Consider the following 19,401-nt stretch of genomic DNA (forward strand, 5'->3'; position numbering starts at 1 on the left):
AATGAATATAGGCGCGAACATAGAAATCAAAGAAAATGAATTGAAGAAAAAAAATTCTTGGTAAAGGGGCTAGTTAGTCATTACAACAACTTCTCCCCTGGGGTACATTCGACTCTCGCCAAGAATTAGTGGAAGCCCTTAATTGCTATAATTACAAATAAAGAGAAGAATGGGCGGAGGAATTGGACGGACTAGGAGAATCGTACGACTTTACGTGACTTTAATCAGGAGTTTTAAAGAAATTTTGGGGACGCCGCGGTTCTCGTGATGTTATGTAGATTATGATGACGAAATATCTATCTTTTGTTTCGTAAATGGGACTTAACGAGGATGAGAAACGATCTAGGGAGCTCGGTTGGGGAATTCGTTGTTTGTTGTAGTTGTACTATAGGCCTATAATAGGAATGAATTACGTTTGATTTCCATGAATTGTTCGACAGCACGCAACCCTAATGCCAGTTGTCTAAATTGAATAAACAGGACAGGTGTAACTAATAGCCTCACAGTAGATATACATCATACGATGTATCTAATTAAGGGTCAGTTTATGTACCTTCCTAAGTAGCGGCGGATGATGTTAATTCCGGAGGGGGCGGGGAATAATTTGGGGGTTTCCCTCGCTTGAACCCTGTATTAATATGTATGTTAATATCGAACATCGAGAAAATTCCAAACCAAGTTTGATCAGAGTATACATAGTTTTTATTATCTCTCTCCTTATGATACTATGTATCGTTATAAAAAAATTCCCAAAGTAATCTAGGGTTATTCTTATGACTATTTCAAGTTTGTGTTGGTATAATTTTATTCCAAGTTTAAAAATATTTGTTATGCTAATTTAGAGAAGAGAAAACAGGGTGGTTAATCCTTTCGGAGAGATATTTTCTAAAATAGCATGTTTTTTTTTCTTTATTTTCTAGTTGATGTCAACGAACGGAGAATTGATTTTTGTCTATCTTTTTGTCTGTAATCGAAATTCTCCGAAATTGTACTCTGAGATTGTTTCGCTTCCACTGAAAGGACGCTGAAGTACAGATGACCATACCAAAGGATAAAGGCGGGAGTTTTGCTATTTCATGATAAGTCTAATCTGAAATGGAGGAACGTGCCAAAGTCATTTTCACGTACTATTTTCCTCAATTAAAGATTAGCTCCTGTACATTTCATGACGAATGACGTCATAGGTTGATTTCACCGCTATCCTTTGTTAATCTCGCATTTGCACCCATGCACTTGCGGCGGCAACAATCTTTAAATCTATTGAAGAACCCCGTTTTGGCCCCGAAAAGTTAAACCCCCTAAACTCCTCTTAAGAGTAGGCCCCTTTTCAAAGTCTCCACCATGGCAATGTCAAGATCGTGAAATCCAAGTTTTATCACTCATAGCAAGCCATACGGCTGGCTTTTCGGTCTTCTTGAAAATTGTATCGCGTCCTGCATTTCGGTAACAGATGGTACTTTTTGGTTCAACTATGACTCTTTAAGTTTCAATAGTAATTCTGTTTTTGCACACCCTGGGAAACTCGGAAGTGACCCCTAACTTTACCCTTGTCCATTGCCCTGTGACAGCGGTCATAAAGGAGTGAAATATATAAATCATACTGCCCATTGTCACCACCAAAAATAGGGCTTTTTTTTGTCAAGGTGTTGAGGTCGTCCTAGGTATTCCTGCGGGATCGGGAGTTAAGACTTCTTTACAAAACCTTTTCGCAATTGTTGAGATTTTTCAATTCATACCAAGTTTCGAACTCTTTTTTTTTAGGCATGCGATAAAAGAGTTTCCTGTAGGGTTTCATTCAATGATACATCTAAACGTGCCTTTTTTTTAAAAATAAAATAGACCTGGGATAGCACCACGCGTTATTTCTCTATTGCAACCAACGCGGTATGAAGCTAATGTCTGCCAATACTACCAAACATAAGAAGCCTATTATTCGGGTAGCCTTTTTAGTTGGCTACTTTTTTTTTGGCCATAGAGTAATTTATTTTCTATAAATGGAAACATCATAAGCCTCCTTGGTGATATCCCCCCTTTTGGGGCCGAATAATATGGTATTCTGTATTGCAAGGTTGACCCCAAGCTGGTGGATACACAGTTCACCTTAAGCCACGTTCACACTTACACGGGAAAGCGATTCGAAGCGATTCAAAACGCTTCCAAAGTCAAGTATGAACAAAATTGGTACTCGAGAAGCTAATTACAAACGCGGTTTCTTGAAGTTGCTTCGCGAACCAACTTAAAGCGGCTTTGAAAGTTAGTTTCTAGTTTTCAGGGGTATTTCACATGGGATGAGACAAGTATTATGGGTATTTTCTACGGCCTTAGCAGACAACACCAACGAAAAGATAAGCAGACAGCACTAACAGGAGGGCAGGGGAGCGTCTTAAGCTGTGAACCGAGACTGTTGAAAAGGCTTTGAACTGGTAAGAAAGAGTGTTTCAAAACTAATCGTGCAGACGAGTTGTCAACTGACTCCCGTGCAAGTGTGAACATAGCTTTAATAATAGAAAGGTATAAGCTTGGCCTTTTCTTAAGGTTTAATCAGGGATAGATTTAATTTTAGAAGTAGGAATGGAGAACAGAGTAATGTGGGCGCGCGTCATAGTCCCGCAAACCCTTCCACGGGACGGAGGGGTATGAAAGAAGAGGCGGGTCATAGCGACAGAGGTTAAAAGGAATTACGTATTTTTTGGCGTCCCCGTCAGCAACGTCATCAAAACGTAGTTTAAGTGAGCCAATAAGATAATTTAAACTTTTCGTTACGTGTTGGAGGGAGGGGCTCTATACTGGGCTATGAGTCGGAATAACTGAAGTAAATACTAACCGTTCTCCATTCCTACTTCTAAAATTAAATCTATCGCTGGTTTAATAAAACAAGTACGTTAAAAATTTCGCTGTTAAACGACTTTTGATGGGTTACGTAAAGTTTCTCACACAAGGTCATTTTGTATGTACCACATATCTCGCTCGGGCACGTTGACGGTGACTTAAGGAAGAATGTTTTAATAATTTCTCGTGTCTAGACTTGTGAAGTCTCCAAAAAATGCCCGAGTACTACTAGTAAAAATTCTCTTCTAACTACTACCGATACTCTTTTCGGGGTATTCAATTAAAAACAATTATTCCTAATGTTTAATGTCTGGCATCGTCTACATCTTTAAAAATTCTCGCGTAACACGTTGAAATTGGAATGAATTCTTTACAGTATTTCTCGTAATATATTTGTTTTAAATTGAAGTGGGTTAGAAACTTAGAATAAATAATCTGTTCTTCAGAATTACGCTGTTACGCACACGCTTACGAAACTCATTGACGCTCGTAATAGTTATGAAAGTGAAAGCACGTGCAACTTTGCCACGAAGATAGTAATAGGAAGATAATGGCGGAACAGAGCGGGAATTTTTCTATTCTTTCTTTTTCATTAAACGTGTTGTTTTCGTTTTGGAGTTTAATTGAATGACGTATTGACCTATGCCATTATATTGGTTTGGTCAGGAAATTAAAGCCGTTATAAGACTATAATTGCATTAAGACTAAGATGTATATATCTTATAGTTTAAACCATCTTGTTGTTTTCATTTTATTTTTTTCGATGTAAGATACCAATAATGAACATTGGAGCACTTGATTCCAACAATAATATTATGTTGTTTTCTATTCTTTTTTTACTATGTAAGATACAGAATAATGCACATTGGAACACTTGATTCGATCAATAATATTATGTTGTTTTCGTATTCTTTTTTTACTATGTTAGATACAAAATAATGAACATTGGAACACTTGATTCGAACAATAATATTATATTGTTTTTCTCTTTTTTTTTCATTTTTTTTTTCAATGTGAGATACAAAATAATGAACATTGGAACACTTGATTTCAACAATAATAATATAATTTTTTTCACGAAATATTTGAATTAATTATTATAAATTGATTCTCGAGAAATCATCAATAAGGTATGGCTTAAATTTGTTTAAAATTCTTTTCATAACTTCGATAAAAAAAGTTTCGTGGAATTTATGATTCTACGAAATTTGAGATCGACAAACGATTGATATTTCCGATTTAAAAATTTCGTATAGCAATTTTTTTTTTTTCAAGAGATGAAAAGACACTCAGTCTACAGTTTACCTGGAATTTGCTTAGGGAAAGAATGTGGATTTACCTTTCTAGACCCTCTCTTCATCTTTGGGACTGACTCACGCTGGTATACCGAATTTGGAATACGTCAAAAACCTCAGTTTAACCCCCTCAGGCGCTGTTTTAATTCGCTCTAAAAATATTATATTTATATAATGTCATAAATTAATAATCTACCTTTAAGTTAACATGTCTTAATGAGATCTGTAGAGAAGTGTCTCTACAATTGCTTTTTTTTCGAAGCGTAAAAACATCAGAAGCGTAAGGGGTGGAAAAGTACCACGTGATTCGGGTTAAAAAGGCAGCGCCCACAATAAAAAGGGAGACCCTAAGCTAACAATTTCACCCAAGGGAGTTAGGCCATCGCCATATATACTTCTCTTGGCCACGGGCAGCGTTACCATGGAACGAAAAATCTCGATTTCTCTTAAAGGACCACCGTCAACAGAATCAAAATATTCGTGTTTTCTGTACAGGGTGATAGATTTTATATCAAATATTATCCCTCTTAAAGGATTTAATTATTAAAAATTTATTTAAAATGTTATTACAAAAAGTTCAAATTGTATAGGATAGCCGCTCAGATTTTAAAGATTCTAGGTTTAACCTACGTGCAGCGCCTCTCTAGGGAATTTAGTGTAACTATCGACGCCGGCTGATCGTAACTTCGGCTTATTTCTAGGAGGTAGACCGTAGCTCCCGCGAGTGCGCGGCGGGTCTAGCCAAGGCTTACAGGATTTGTAAAGGGAAATTTTTCGGATTATGTTAGTTTTTTCTGTTAAACAACTTGAACATCCAAGAATCGCGCATCGTTTATTGTAAGGCATCGCAAAATAAATCTCGATCAAAAGGTAATTAACTAGCGATAACGGATAATTGAAAAAATTAGCCGAGGCCTAATACCACAAGACCGCCGCCATAGAATGATAGAAATTAGATCAGTCAGCGGAAAACCGGGAATGAAACTCGACGCGAAAGAGATGGCGCTACACGTAGGTTCTTTCTGGCGGTCTAAACTAAACTTTTTTTGGGGGGGTGAAACTGTATCTTTCGTTGTTAATTACCTAATTAAATTTTTATCGTATTCTGATGAAAATTGGAGATTAACCATTTTTTGGTGTCCTCTAAATATTTTCATGGTTTTTAAACAAATTTTTTCTGGTGACGGTTCTCCTTTAAGCGCTGACCATAAGGGAATTGCGGGGTAGACACTGCACTAAAGTACTAATGATGGACACTTAAAGAAGATTATGTGCTTATGATAATATAGGCCTGGATGAAATTTTTCTTCGAAATTTTGGCGATTTTCTTTCTTTCTTAGAAAATTTGTTCTAAAATCGGTGAGAGTTATTAGAAAAAAAATTAATGAAAATTCATTTTAATAAAATGGAAACAAAGAAGGGGGAACGATGAAAAGTGGTGTCTCTTTTTATTAAGATGGGCTTTCATAGGTGTCAGATTTCTTTTAGATTCTCGAGATCCATTATCCCTGACTAATAAATGAAATCTTGGATCTTGATAACTATAGATTCCTCGGAAGTGGATTCCCCTCAAACAAAAGGCCGGATTTTGAAACGTGAAGTCTTTCAATCAGAGACTTCTCCAACTTTATCAGCTAAAGATATACCCTTCCCCTTCCCACCTTCCCATTCTTATCTCTAATCCAAGGGGTCGGATACATACAACGACATCCTAGTAATATTCGTTCGGTAACATTTGGAAGATTACTATTTTATGATTTTTATCCCCCAAAAGTTCTGACGTGCCAATTTGTCTTCCCATGACTCATGGAAGAGTCTAGAGGCTAGAAATGATTGAAAAGTTTGTTTCGACCTTGATATCGGACCTACAATTTAGTATATCAATATCATCATTAGAAAGAGGACCATTTTATCTATCACACAGATCTTAAACGTGTTTCCCATTAATGCCACAGTTGTGACATTTCAAAATTAAACATTCTACATGACCTATTTTTAATAACATAGTTAAGGCTCTTCATATACTTCTTAATATATATATTTAACCATTTGAAGGTTTTATATATACTATTTAACTATGATTAAAGTTAATTAATTTGCCGTTATTCATTTAAACAGGACTATTGTTCCTATTTTTTAATTCTTCAGACGAGAAAAATCGAGGGTAGCGCCTTATCATAAATAATAATATTTCTTTTTTTGCATTGACTAGAGTGCCCAAAAAAGTTCACTGACACCGTAATATCTTCAAATATTAGGACAAAGTCTGATATTGCAATCTAGTGAACCATTCGCGCATTCGCGCTTTAATTTTATAAGCTTCTGATACGTAACAATGCTCTAAAGACCTAATCAAGGCTGATGATTCAAACTGTCTCTTCTATACAAATTAGCATGAGTAAATAAATAAATGTTACCAAATAAGTGACTTTATTTGTATCCGGAGTTACGTAAGATTATCATAAATCACCAAATCTTACATCTCAGCGTAAGACCTACTACCATGACTGAAAATGCCACTGTAATGTTAGCCAAAATTTTTAGGTAAGTACTAGCAAGGGGCGTACTATTAGCGTCGAAAAGATTAGCATCGAATGAGAATAGCGTCGAAAATTTTATGTTGGAGCAATAGCACCGAATGGAAGTGAATCGAAAATCTTAGCATCGAATAGAATAGTGTCGAAAGGAAAAGCATCGAGGGCGTCAAGCCTGCCATTGGAATAGTGTCGAAAATATTTTATAAAATTAGGATTAATGGCGAAAGGAATATCGCCGAATTTATGTGATTGAGATTAGTATCGAAAAGATTTGTATTTAAGTAAGCCAATACTTGACATTTGCTCATCAATGAAAAATAAGCTTTTACGACCACTCTCCGATTCAATTTTCCAGCGTAAAAATCCCCTCTGTGCAGGGTTTTAGAATACCTTGGGCCAATGTGTACCTCTTTGGTAGGATTTTAACACAACCAACACTTGATTCTGATTAATTAGACCACGGGGAGTTCGACAAAAATTGTGAAAATATTCTAAACCCTACGCAAGTTGGTCAAAAATGTTTTGGAAAATTTGAAAATTGCATATTATTATTGAGACCGTTGACCGCCTAAACGCGTTCTGCACGCAATCTTGAAAAATTACTAGGGGAAAAACATAATAACAAGGGCTCGCGACGGAAATATAGCTATGAAATTTTAAACACCGCTGAAAAATTTACAATTCTTATATCAGGATAGAAAAATATTTTGAAGAAAACTCCACTTTGAAAAGTAAACAATATTTTGGAGAGAGGTAATATTATTTCGAAACGTAAATGAAGATAACAATATTTTGGAAAAGGCATAACATTATTCGGAAAACTAACTCAATGTAAACATCCATATTTAGGAAAAGGCATAATATTATTTGGGAAATAAATGAAGATAATCAAAAATATTTTGGAAAAGGCGTAATATTGTTTCGAAATAAATGAAGATAAACCACAATATTTTGGAAAAGGCGTAATATTATTTCGAAATAAATGAAGATAAACCACAATATTTTGGAAAAGGCGTAATATTATTTGGGAAATATATGAAGATAAACAACAGTATTTTGGAAAAGGTGTAATATTATTTTGGAAACTAAATAAATGAATATATCAAATTTTTGGAAAAGGTATAACAATATTTGGGAAGTAATTGAAGAGAAACAACATAAAATTTTGGAAAAGGCGTAATATTATTTCAAAACGTACATGAAGATAAACAACAATATTTTGGAAAAGGCGTAACATAATTTGGGAAGCAAATTAAGGTAACCAATATTTTGGAAAAGGCGTAATATTATTAGGGAAATATATGAAGATAAACAACAATATTTTGCAAAAGGCGTATTATTATTTGGGAAATATATGAAGATAAACAACAATATTTTGGAAAAGGCGTAATATTATTTAGGAAGCTAAATAAATGAAATTATCAAATTTTGGAAAAGGTATAATATTATTTGGGAAATATATGAAGATAAACCACAATATTTTGGAAAAGGTGTAATATTATTTTGGAAACTAAATAAATGAATATATCAAATTTTTGGAAAAGGTATAAAAATATTTGGGAAGTAATTGAAGAGAAACAACATAAAATTTTGGAAAAGGCGTAATATTATTTCAAAACTTACATGAAGATAAACAACAATATTTTGGAAAAGGCGTAACATAATTTGGGAAGTAAATTAAGGTAAACAATATTTTGGAAAAGGCGTAATATTATTGGGAAAATATATGAAGATAAACAACAATATTTTGGAAAAGGTGTAATATTATTTTGGAAACTAAATAAATGAAATTATCAAATTTTGGAAAAGGTATAATATTATTTGGGAAATATATGAAGATAAACAACAATATTTTGGAAAAGGCGTAATATTGTTTAGGAAACTAAATAAATGAAAATATCAAATTTTGGAAAAGGCATAATATTATTTAGGAAACTAAATAAATGATAATATCAAATTTTGGAAAAGGTATAATATTATTTTGGAAGTAAATGAAGATCAAAAAAAAATTTGGAAAAGGCGTGATATTATTTCGAAACGTACATGAAGATAAACAACAATATTTTGGAATAGGCGAAACATAATTTGGGAAATAAATTAAGATAAACATCAATATTTTACAAAAGGCATAATATTGTTTGGGAAGTAATTGAAACATTTTTCTGAAATATTTTTCCAAAATAAAATTACACCTTTTTCAAAATTTTCTTGTTTATCTTCATTTACTTTTCGAAATAATGTTACGCCTTTGCAAAATTTTGTTGTTTATTTTCATTACCTTTCAAAATATTTTACGCAGGTGTTTAAAATTTCATAGATTTATTTCCGTCGCGAGTCTGTTGTTATTATGTTTACCCCCTAGAATTTATCAAGATTGAGAGCAGAACGCGTTTAGGCGCTCAGCGGTCTTAATGGTGGTAAGTACATGCAATTTTGAAATTTCAAAACGTTTTTGATCAACTTTCGGCCAGTTTAGAATTTGTTCTCTTCGTTTTTCGAACTCCTCGTGGTCCAATTAATCAGAATGAAGTAAAATCCTACCAAAACGCATATTCGAAACTCCCACACAAAATTAGTAAGCTTCCGGCTCCCCAACGACTCTCCTTATTAAATATTGATTCTATCACTCTGCGACATAAAATTAATAACCTATGCTTAGTTTTTGACATTATAAATAACAACCTTGATTTAGATTTTTCGCTATTTTTCACCCGCCATATTAATGCAAGAACCCGTGGTCACTCACACAAACTAGTCAAACCTAGGGTGCTAACTACATTCCGACAAACGCACTTTGCGTATGCTGTTATTGACGATTGGAATTCGTTGCCCAATGATGTTGTCACTCTAACTACTAAATCCCATTTTCGTCGTAAATTATTAGACATTTTTCGTGTTAACTTGTGAGCTCTCTACTTCTTCAACCCTCCCCTAATGATTTTATAAAAATTACATTATTGTGCAGCGAATTCAATTTTCTAAATTTTCTGATATTGTTTTAATTGTTATCAGTGTTATTATTTAATTGTATAATTAGTATTATTATTGTTATACTTATTTTTATTATTTTGTTTTTTCTTTAATATTTACATTATTAACCGTTTGTTAGTTCTCATATTAATGTACTCCTCAACTCCTGTAGTGTCTTTCAGTAACATGGACTACACTTACGATGTTCACACATACGTCACATTGTTGACTTTGTGGACAGCACACGAAATAAATAAATAAATAAATAAATTCTTGGTCTAATTACGTCACTTTTTAAGGTAATTTAGTCAAGCTTTCATTTGTTTAATGAGGACTCAACGTCATTATTGAGAATAAATAACTTGAACCTAACCTCACCTCATCTGAAACTAACCGAACCAAACCTAATAAGCCACTTACCCATCACAAGCTACGTTTCGACTATAATGACGTTCGACATAGTTCCGTGTCGACCGTATTCCGATTTTGTTATTTTCATCCTCATTCCATTCGATACTAATCAAATTTGTCAAAATGTGGTTCGCTGCTAATCCTAAGAAAGCGAATTTTTTCGACTTTAAGGACGTTCGATACAATTCCTTTCGACTCTAGGTTAAATTAGTAAATTGAAGGAGCAACTCTCTATTCGACATTAATCAATTCGATACTATTATGCGACCCCACTAGCAAGGGCTACGTGGGCTGCGATATCTAATTCAGGGTCGAATGAAGGGGATAAGACGACAGACAACCTGACCCTTCTTTCCAAAAGATTAACCCTGTAGCGATAAGGTCAGGTTGCTTTCTTCTTCTAACCGGACTCAGAATAGAGCTTTGGTAAACGAAACCCACTGACCTAACGAAAAACGTGTACATCAACGTTTCTTAGACGTATTACACTTTAATTTCGGTAAGTTTAAATTTCACTTGAAGTTGCAAACGTTAATCTTAAAATGAAAATTGTTGAACACGTGCGACTTTTCCGGTCGAAACTGGACTTTTTTCGTTGATTTAAACTCTCTTTTATAGGAATTAATTTCCCTAACCAAAATCGTTTGAAACGAACAGGAAGACGCGCTAAATAGGATTTGGAATTTCAGAACCATGTGTTTCTGTGTGGGTGACATTAGATGGATATTGCCACTTAAGAGGTTATCCTGTCCTGTGACTCCTGTCACGCCGTTAATTTTTATTTTATCGAAACGGTTTTTGGGGTTTTGGTTCTCGTGATGTTTGTCACGTACACAAATCTAACACAATTCGCGAGAAAGTGGCGGGAAAATTATGGGTAGTTAGTAAGACGCTATTATAACAGGGGTGGCTATCCAACATAAGTGATAGGGTGTTTTTTTTTTAACTTAATTTTTGTTTACATCTGTGAATGTAATGTAGGGGGTTATAATGAAATGCCCTGTAAGGTTTCCCACAGTTCAGTTCAAACAGTTCAGTTTTCGGTTCAGTTCAGTTATTTTCGGTTTCAGTTTAGGGACTAAACTGATTTGATTGCTTCAGTTCAGTTTCAGTTTGCACATCTCCAAACTGATCAGTTCTCAGTTCGGTTCGGTTTATTTCTTAAACTGAACTGATGAAAACTGAACTGAAGATATATTTAAGTACTCTTTCGATCTATCGCGAGAAACGATATCAATACGTTCCCGCAAACATTAGTAGAACAATAGAAAACTGGCATCGTTTAGTATTGCATGCTGTATGATATTTTGGGGGATGTGTAGCGTAAAGTTACCTTATTAGAGTCGCGTATATTTCATCATTTATGTCGCATATATTTCATCATTTATGTCGCATATATTTCATCATTTATGTCGCGCATATTTAATTATGCATAGAAATAAGCTAATAATTTAAGTCCCGTGATTAGCTGGGACCCTCTGCAGAGAGACACAGGCTAAAAGAATACCAATAATTAGTAACTAAAAAGGGTATCGTATCGTAGATATTGAATTTCTGATCCACGGTATTTTAATATTTCTAATGTTGTTAATTTCAATAAGAACTGCTACTCCATGAAGAAGTAGTTCTTATTTAAATTAACAACATTAGAAAAAGGGTATCATAATTAGTTAATTAGTCAAAGTAAAATTGTTCAATGTTAATAATTAGTAGTTTGTGAAATAAACACGACTCTTAAGGTATGGCACTTAACGATTCCAAAATATTTAGTAGTAGTAGAAAACGTTAGCGGTTAATAGTTACAATCTGGGGTTTTCGGTTCAGTTCAGTTATAACTGAAAACTGAACTGATCAGTTCGGTTTCTTGGCTGAACCGAACTGATAATTTCAGTTCAGTTTCAGTTCTTGAAAATCCTAACTGAAAAGTTTCAGTTCAGTTTCAGTTTTAGTCCAAAACCGATTTGAACCGAACTGTGGGAAACCTTAATGCCCTGGTTCTAATTTGTTTTTAAGAATCCTGACTTAATTAGCTGTACGCGAACGTTTCACACATGCATCTTCCTCGGAACAACTTGTTTTTTTTAAAAAGTACAAGTCTATTTTACTATATAGAGTGCTGTCAGAAGCGCCGGTGTGACGTCACCATGCTATTTTCTCATAAAGAAAAAACGGTAACTGTCATGGCCGCCCATTGCTAAAGGCAGAGTTGTGACGTTTAACCTTGGATCTGACGTCACAACTGACAGCACTCTATAGAGTGCTGTCAGAAGCGCCGGTGTGACGTCACCATGCTGTTTTCCCATAAAGAAAAAACGGTAACTGTCATGGCCGCCCATTGCTAAAGGCAGAGTTGTGACGTTTAACCTTGGATCTGACGTCACAACTGACAGCACTCTATAGAGAGCTTTCAGTTGGAGGAGGAGCTGAGTCTCGTGACTTAATTTACGCCGTCATATTGGTGGGTTTAAAGCAGGAATGAAGCTGAGACCACCTAATATGGCTACCAAAACAGCGGTAAGACTTGGGAGGGTGTGACGTACTACTATCCCATCTGTAAGCTCTCTATTGCCAAGTTTGTCTGTCTCTCAGCCCTTTATTGCCCCCCATGTGTTTTGAGATACACTGAGAAATAATTGTAGGAATGTAAAGTATATATTTTAATTTAATTAATTAACACAATTAGCAACAAAAAAAAATCTTTATTATTTTTCATTAAATACGTTTTGATAAAATATTTTACAATGAATAAATATTATCTTTCTTTTAATTCATGTTTAATCAGAAAATCCCGGGTATTTTTCTCAGCACTGCAAAATTAAATATTTGTTATCATATTAACTTAATAAAAATCTTAACAATACGCACCATCCAGCTCTTATGATCTTAAATGAACCCATCTCTGATAAGTCAACAATAGTTGAACCCAATTTTAAGGGGTCTAAATGACCAAGTGGTCCTCCATCAATAATTAAACCTAATTTGGGCCATAATTCTGAAAATTCCTAATTAAACAAATTATTTTTAATATCGCGAGCTACTAAAGTATTTAATTATTATATTTAATACCTGAATAGTATGTGTACTTTCATGACAACTAATATTTGCACTTGTTAGTGCTAATGGCTCCCCGCAAAGTCTAGCTAGTTTTTGAATAAAAGAATGTTTTGGTATTCTAACCCCTACAAGTGGCGTATTTAAAAGAGGGTTTAAACTTTCACTTCTGTTAAAAAACAGAGTTACTGGTCCTGGTAATAGACCCTCCAATATTTCCCTATTAACAGTAACATTACTCCACCTAAAAAAGGTGTGAAACTTTTAATAAACATTTTGGGGCATATAATTAATATATTAAATATACTTTGGAATGTCAGAAATATCTCCCACACATATGGCTATGGGCTTTGCAGGATTTCTCTTTTTTATACTGTAAAGATTTTCAACTGCAGTTTCATTTTGGGCCAGAGTTGCAATACCATAGATTGTATCAGTTGGTAATGCAACAGCACCATTAGCTTTCAGAACTCTAATTACTTCTTTTAGTATAAAGTCTAATAATAAAGCCATATATGTCTTAAAGGTAAATTCGGCTTTTGAAATCTATAAAACTTACCTTCATTTTCATTATTATATTTTAAAATTATATACGAATTTGGTTTTGGTATCCCATGATTCCCATCAACTTCGTTATAACCATTTACTCTAGTGTCCTTAATTTTGTAGTTCATTTCGCTTTTTTGCGAATCTAATCTCGTTGAATTATACAGGTAGTTGTAGTGAAGTAAATTTGTTCGATTTACGTCAAGAGATTCCCATAATTTCCTTAAAATAGACCCATATTTACGCATGATTTACTGTTTACATCATCTTTCAATTTAAAATCAAGGGCCAAGGCTTAGGTCGCACATGGCAAAATATGCGTCACCGTGAGATTCACGTAAATTGCGTCATCGCAGGTGACGTCATCGGTATAAACCCGCCTCTTTAACCAGGGATGCCATATTGGGCTGGAAAGCCGCCAATTGGGCTTCTTCTCCAAAATATTGGCTGGAAATAAAAAGAATTGGCTGTTGGCTGGAAATTAGGCTTGTCGGGGTTTTTCTTTGGCTTTTTGTACTTAAAATACCGCCAATAGGCGAAGATCATTAAAATGTCCCAAAAACTGACAAATGGTACTGTAAAACCATTTGTGTATCTTATAATTCCTCAATTTATGGTTAAATAAAGTGGTTTCATTTTGTTTTGGGTTTTAAAAATGGTGTCAGTATGTAATATGCATTGAAATTTCTAAAAGAAAAATAAATTCCAAATTTTCACGATAAATTTTTGTCTTGTTTTTGGGCTGGATGTTTAGATCTTAACCAGTTTTTGGGCTTCTTTTCGAAATATATATTGGCGGTTTTTTGGGCTTGTTTCCAATTTGATTTTGGCGGGTTGAAGGTTTTCAATCTGGCATCCCTGTCTTTAACCGTCAAAGAAATTTGGCGGGAATCGTTGTCAATGTTTTGCAAGCCGATGAATATTTGGTGTCAAATATTTCGATATAAAGAGTTTTAATATTAAGAATAAATTGCAGGGCTTTGAAGTCCGAATATAAAAGAACCGTAAGTTAATATTCATTCTTATCAAATCTTAATTTCTAATGAATTGTTAATATGAATTTGAGAATTATGCTAAGCCTTGTAAGTTGTACATCGTATGATTCTGACTTGGACTGGTTTTTTTTGGTTAACAGTAACAAGTCAACAATGAAGTTGCGAGCCTCAGTGAGAGGGAAGAAACCCTTAAACACAAGTACAGAAATACTTGCCGAATTGTTTAAAGATCCAAAGCACATACAAACACGTGGATCTAAAGCAAACATTTCAAATGAACAAAAACCACAACCAACTTTTACGAGTACCAAAAGAACAAGGGTATTAAAACCACCGAAGAAAAACTTACCCACAGTTCCTAAATCCAAGAAAAATAAGGTCACAAAACCTTCGCCAGTAAAAATTGTCACAAAATCCCCTGTTAAAACAGTCACCACGAGATCAAAAGCCAATAAGACAAAAGCATTAACACCTAAAAAATCATCTAGAATGTTCCAAGAAAAGTTAGACGAGGAAAAGGCTCTTGATGAAGAAGTAAATGATACAAAGAAAAAACAAACACTTTGTAATCAAATTACTAACTACTTCAAGAAAGATCCAATCCCTAAGGAAGAAAGAATGAAAAAGGGCATAGTTTTAAAAAACACGAGAAAGAGTGTTTGTTTTGCCAATGCTTCGATTTTGCTTCAAAAATCCCCATCTAAAGTTGAAGAGGATCCTTATGAGTTTATCCCAGACTCACCTAAACATAAAAAACAAAACAGAGTATATCGTAAAACTCCAGCAGTTGTTAAATCTAAGATTAAAAGAAACTCAAATAAGGACCCCCCTCCGATATTGACACTTAATGAAGACCCTGTTATTGAAAAACCATTGCCAAAACCCTCAGATCCGAGTAAATCACCGGAAAAACAAACTTCCAAGGAAAAATTACCTAAAATTGGTTCTTTGAGTGATAAACCAGTTATTAGTGAACCAGTTAAAAACAAACCTGTACCTGCTACCACATTTATTAATATGGAACTTTCTAGTATCAATGATACAAACCATGAAAACTTAACTTCCCAACAACATAAGACACTTGATGTAACGGAGGATTGCCAAATATCCGAAATAACCCCGTTAAAAAATGACAGAAATCCTGGAGAGAATTATGTTTTCAAAACTCCTGGTTTGCCTTTGAAATCTACTGAAAACAACGTCAATTTTTTCTCTAAAGTGGCTGCTATTTCTACACCTAAAGAACTTCCCAAAAAACCTGAAGAATTTCCCAAAAAACCGAAAGAACTTCCCAAAAAACCAGAACTTCCCAAAAAACCAGAAGAACTTCCCAAAAAACCAGAAGAACTTCCCAAAAAACCAGAAGAACTTCCCAAAAAACCAGAAGAACTTCCCAAAAAACCTGAAGAACTTCCCAAAAAACCAGAAGAACTTCCCAAAAAACCAGAAGAACTTCCCAAAAAACCTAAAGAACTTTCCAAAAAACCTGAAGAACAAAATGCCGCTGCTAGAAAAATTATGGAATCTACACCTAAAGTTTCTAACCGTATTCCTCAACAAAAATCTCCGGTGAAACAGATTCCAAAAGGAAAAGACTCTGAAAATATATCTCCAGAGTCTTTAAACATAAGAAATGTTGATATATCACCAATAGACACTATCTCAGCTTCACCAACACCCATACACCCTGAAGATGTCGATATTTATGATGAAATTGATGATGAGAATGATTGTATTATGTCAGGGTCTTTCATTGACTGCGAGAAATCAGTTTATGATGATGAAAACTTGAAACGGGCCTCTACCCCTGAGAATAGTATGGTTGATCACAGTTTAGTCAGATCAGAGAGCTCCGTTGTGGGTAACCAATTGGATCCCTATTCCCTTTATGGCTGTCCAATTGAATTGTCTCCTGTTAAAGCCCATGAATCGGAAGATGAAGAAAATGGGGAGAATTTAAATATCAAGGTGAAATTGATTAAAAAAGGTGGTATGACAAAGATTAAGTCATCTTCAAATGAAAATCAGGGGAATTTTAGCCCAAGAAAGAGGATGAGGTCATACAGTGCTCATCCACGGAAGAAAAAGAAGGTAGAACCTAATGAGGAGGCTTATGAGAAATGGGTTAGTAGCTTCAGGGCTGAAATTGAAGAAGTGGAGAAAACTGAACTTATTTTTGATTAATTAATTAATTAATATGCCTTTATTTGTGTAATGATTTATTCATTGAGTAACAGTTTCTTAAAATAAATAAATTCCTTCAAATCAAACCTATTAATAAACTTAAAGTTTAAACCTTTGCATTTAAAAATTGTTTAAGCTTGCTTTTTGTACAATGCATCATTAATATTTGGTGTTTTTTTTTTTTTAATAAAATTTGTATTCCATTTCTAATTTTTGACCCGTTCTTATGCTTATTCTTACGCTTATTCTAATTCAAAATAGGGGCAAACACCCTTGGCCAATCAAGTGCAGAATCGAGTGGGCTATAATGCTATTGGTTGAAGTATTACGCGCATGCGCACTAACCTCAAGTATAGCAGCTCAGCCTCGTTGCCAGACGTACTATAATTATAGTACAATTCGATAATTTTAAGAGTTTTTTCGAAGCGTACTATAATTTTGACGCTGTACTATATAGTACACTAAATTCGATAATTCGGCTTAGGCGTACGATAATGTACTATAATTTCGAATTTAGCGGGAAATTGTACTAATCTGGGCACAAAAGTCTCGCTAGGTATAGAAAAAGGCGAAATAGGAGAGAGTGATACATGTTCATCCCATAGATATAATACACTTAAGGCCAAAGGCTAGATGTGAGAAACGCTTGGAGACGTTATTTATCTATCTCCCTCCGTACCCTTGTACTGATTTTAGTGTAAATACAAGATGAATCAGTACAACCGCATTGGCTTTACCGCTATTTTTGAGGCGATGCGTACGATAATTTTGGTTGAAAATCGATAATTTTTTGGCTTTGATACGATAGTTTGGTAATTTTCATCTGGCAACGCTGAGCAGCTGTCTGCTTAGTAATTTGGCGCGAAGTCTAAAGGCCCGTTTTCAATCAAGATTTTTTTGAACAAAAATAAACCTTTTTTTCAAAAGTAGAAGCCGAAAGCCGAAGTAAAAAATCTTAAATATCAAACTCATTTAGATATCTGCTTCTCGAAGGTTTAAAGCCTGAAAAGACGAAAAGCTTAATTTGAAGCTTGTTTGAAAACACTAAGATTTTTTACTTCGGCTTTCGGCTTCTACTTTTGAAGCAAAAGCTTAATTTTTGTTCAAAAAAATCTTGATTGAAAACGGGCCTTAACTGTCTTAGACCGCGTGTTTTGCATTTCGTTAGCAAACTATCTCAATTATCATCGTTAAATCATGGATACTCCGTTAATGACAAAGGTTAAATTAGTTAATACATGGTTGGAAGAACAATATTTGATTAAAGTACCTCTCGCGTGGTTAAAAAGTTGTATTCAAAAAGTTCTTGATGAACCAGCATTTACAATTACTGATGATGACAGACTAAAAAGCGCGGTTTTTAATTTCTGGCTTAACACGGATTTATGTGAAATTGCGTGTGATAAACTGCCCGAAAATCTCCATGACGTCCCTGCTCTTAAAATTGAAGGCTGTTACAATCTCCAAATTAATAAACTTCAAGATATCAGTCAATCTCCTTACGACCAATGGCTTAAACTAATTGGATATGATAATGAAAATGTCCGAGTTACTGCCGAAACTTTTAGTTTCAAGGAAGAAAAAGCCTCTAGAGTTTTGAAAATAGAACTAACTGATGGGTTTCAAATTATAAATGCAGTTGAATTTTCAACTGTATCCACTTTGTCAGTAAATACAAAACCAGGAACAAAAATTAGGCTATGTGGCCCTTTTAATTGTTACTGTGGTCAAGTAATGTTGACCAAGGAAAACGTCATTATATATGGGGGACAGGTTGAGAGTTTACTACAGAAAAATTGCCAGTACAATATATTGGCAAGATTATTAGGATACCCTGAGTTGCAAGACGAAGACGAAGCTTCTAAGTTAAACTCTAATACAATCTCAAATGAAACTGGCAGATCTGAACAGGAACAGCAAATATTATTAGAGAATGATAATGTGGACATGATCTTTGAAGATGAAGCGATTTTTGATTTAAATGATGATTTTGATGACATGATACAAAATGAAGAGGAATCTGCGGTTAATTCTAATAGTCACCAAGATTATGATGATGAACCTTATACCTATCTAGCAAAAGCTCTGGATTCAGAATTGACCTGTTCTAAATCAGTCTTTGTTAAAGCTTTTGTCGGAACTTTTACAGGAAAATTAGAAAGAAACGCAGAAAAAAACGAATACAGTTTGAATGTAGTGATTAATGATGGAACTATGGCTGTGGAAGCCACAATTTCTAATGAAGTTATTAAAGACATAATTGGAGTTGAAGCCAAAGATTTTAATCAAACATACGCGGCTAATAAGAAGGCTTTCACGAAAAAATTAGCGACGTTAAATACTATTATGAAAATAGAACTTAATCCACCTCCACTGGCTCATAAAATTCTCGCTTTTGAAGAGGATGTTGAGAAATTACAACAGTTATTGTTGAAATCATTTGAAATAGATTTTTCTGAAATTGGAATAAATTCAGACTAAAAATAATTGATTTGTTTGTTTTGATGTTAATAAAATTTTCATAATTATTATTAGGCCTATTGTTTTTTGTTTTTTTTTTTTCAAATTTCCCGGGAAGCAGGG

The 19,401-nt window shown here is 34.3% G+C and overlaps 3 protein-coding genes and 1 long non-coding RNA gene across 13 annotated transcripts in view; 3 read left to right on the forward strand and 1 right to left on the reverse strand.

Moving 5' to 3' along the window:
* The window catches only part of LOC149661533 (uncharacterized), a 56,080-nt gene extending 39,052 nt beyond the window's left edge, over positions 1–17,028 (forward strand). The window contains exons 1-2 of one of the 4 annotated variants that reach the window (XM_089843070.1): positions 14,486–14,643; positions 14,775–17,028. In XM_089843070.1, coding sequence (XP_089699196.1) covers positions 14,788–16,818 — 2,031 coding nt within the window. In that variant the 5' untranslated portion in view covers positions 14,486–14,643; positions 14,775–14,787 and the 3' untranslated portion in view covers positions 16,819–17,028. Of the gene's footprint in view, positions 1–920; positions 3,912–4,104; positions 4,222–14,485; positions 14,644–14,774 lie in introns of those variants that run through there. The other 3 variants (XR_016368922.1, XR_016368921.1, XM_089843069.1) reach the window with 3 other exon arrangements.
* LOC149661540 (uncharacterized) lies at positions 5,325–11,039 on the forward strand. Of its 7 annotated transcripts, XR_016368927.1 has the most exons (5): positions 5,325–5,483; positions 5,672–7,918; positions 7,993–8,098; positions 8,206–10,541; positions 10,661–11,039. It is a non-coding gene; the product is annotated as an uncharacterized LOC149661540 (long non-coding RNA). The 7 variants fall into 7 exon arrangements; XR_016368925.1 differs by having other exon boundaries at positions 7,993–10,541; XR_016368929.1 differs by having other exon boundaries at positions 5,672–7,712; positions 7,781–10,541.
* Positions 12,722–14,351, reverse strand: Tcs1 (Threonyl-carbamoyl synthesis 1). Its single transcript, XM_089843077.1, has 5 exons — positions 13,653–14,351; positions 13,401–13,590; positions 13,109–13,337; positions 12,908–13,044; positions 12,722–12,849 (listed from the first exon to the last, which is right to left on the reverse strand). The coding sequence occupies exons 1-5, from the start codon at positions 13,885–13,887 to the stop codon at positions 12,795–12,797; spliced, it is 846 nt and encodes a 281-aa protein (XP_089699203.1). The 5' UTR covers positions 13,888–14,351; the 3' UTR covers positions 12,722–12,794.
* A 150-nt stretch (positions 17,029–17,178) lies between the features above and the next one.
* LOC149661542 (recQ-mediated genome instability protein 1-like) lies at positions 17,179–19,305 on the forward strand. Its single transcript, XM_089843071.1, has one exon. It carries the CDS (start codon positions 18,016–18,018, stop codon positions 19,297–19,299), a length of 1,284 nt encoding a protein of 427 aa, XP_089699197.1. The 5' UTR covers positions 17,179–18,015; the 3' UTR covers positions 19,300–19,305.
* The last annotated feature ends 96 nt before the right edge of the window (positions 19,306–19,401 follow it).

Source organism: Phalangium opilio, unplaced genomic scaffold (genome assembly GCF_054372755.1).
Source record: "Phalangium opilio isolate 3A_F unplaced genomic scaffold, DU_Popi_V2 ptg000070l_1, whole genome shotgun sequence".
Classification (NCBI taxonomy): Eukaryota; Metazoa; Arthropoda; class Arachnida; order Opiliones; family Phalangiidae; genus Phalangium; species Phalangium opilio.

What these genes read in the sequence shown, in the direction of transcription:
- Tcs1 (XM_089843077.1), bottom strand. Translation starts at nt 13,887, where the DNA reads ATGCGTAAATATGGGTCTATTTTAAGGAAATTATGGGAATCTCTTGAC. An exon ending in GATATTTCTGACATTCCAAA is followed by an intron (nt 13,338 to 13,400) that starts GTATATTTAATA and finishes CACCTTTTTTAG; the next exon opens with GTGGAGTAATGTTACTGTTA. An exon ending in AAGATCATAAGAGCTGGATG is followed by an intron (nt 12,850 to 12,907) that starts GTGCGTATTGTT and finishes TTAATTTTGCAG; the next exon opens with TGCTGAGAAAAATACCCGGG.
- LOC149661542 (XM_089843071.1), top strand. Translation starts at nt 18,016, where the DNA reads ATGGATACTCCGTTAATGACAAAGGTTAAATTAGTTAATACATGGTTG.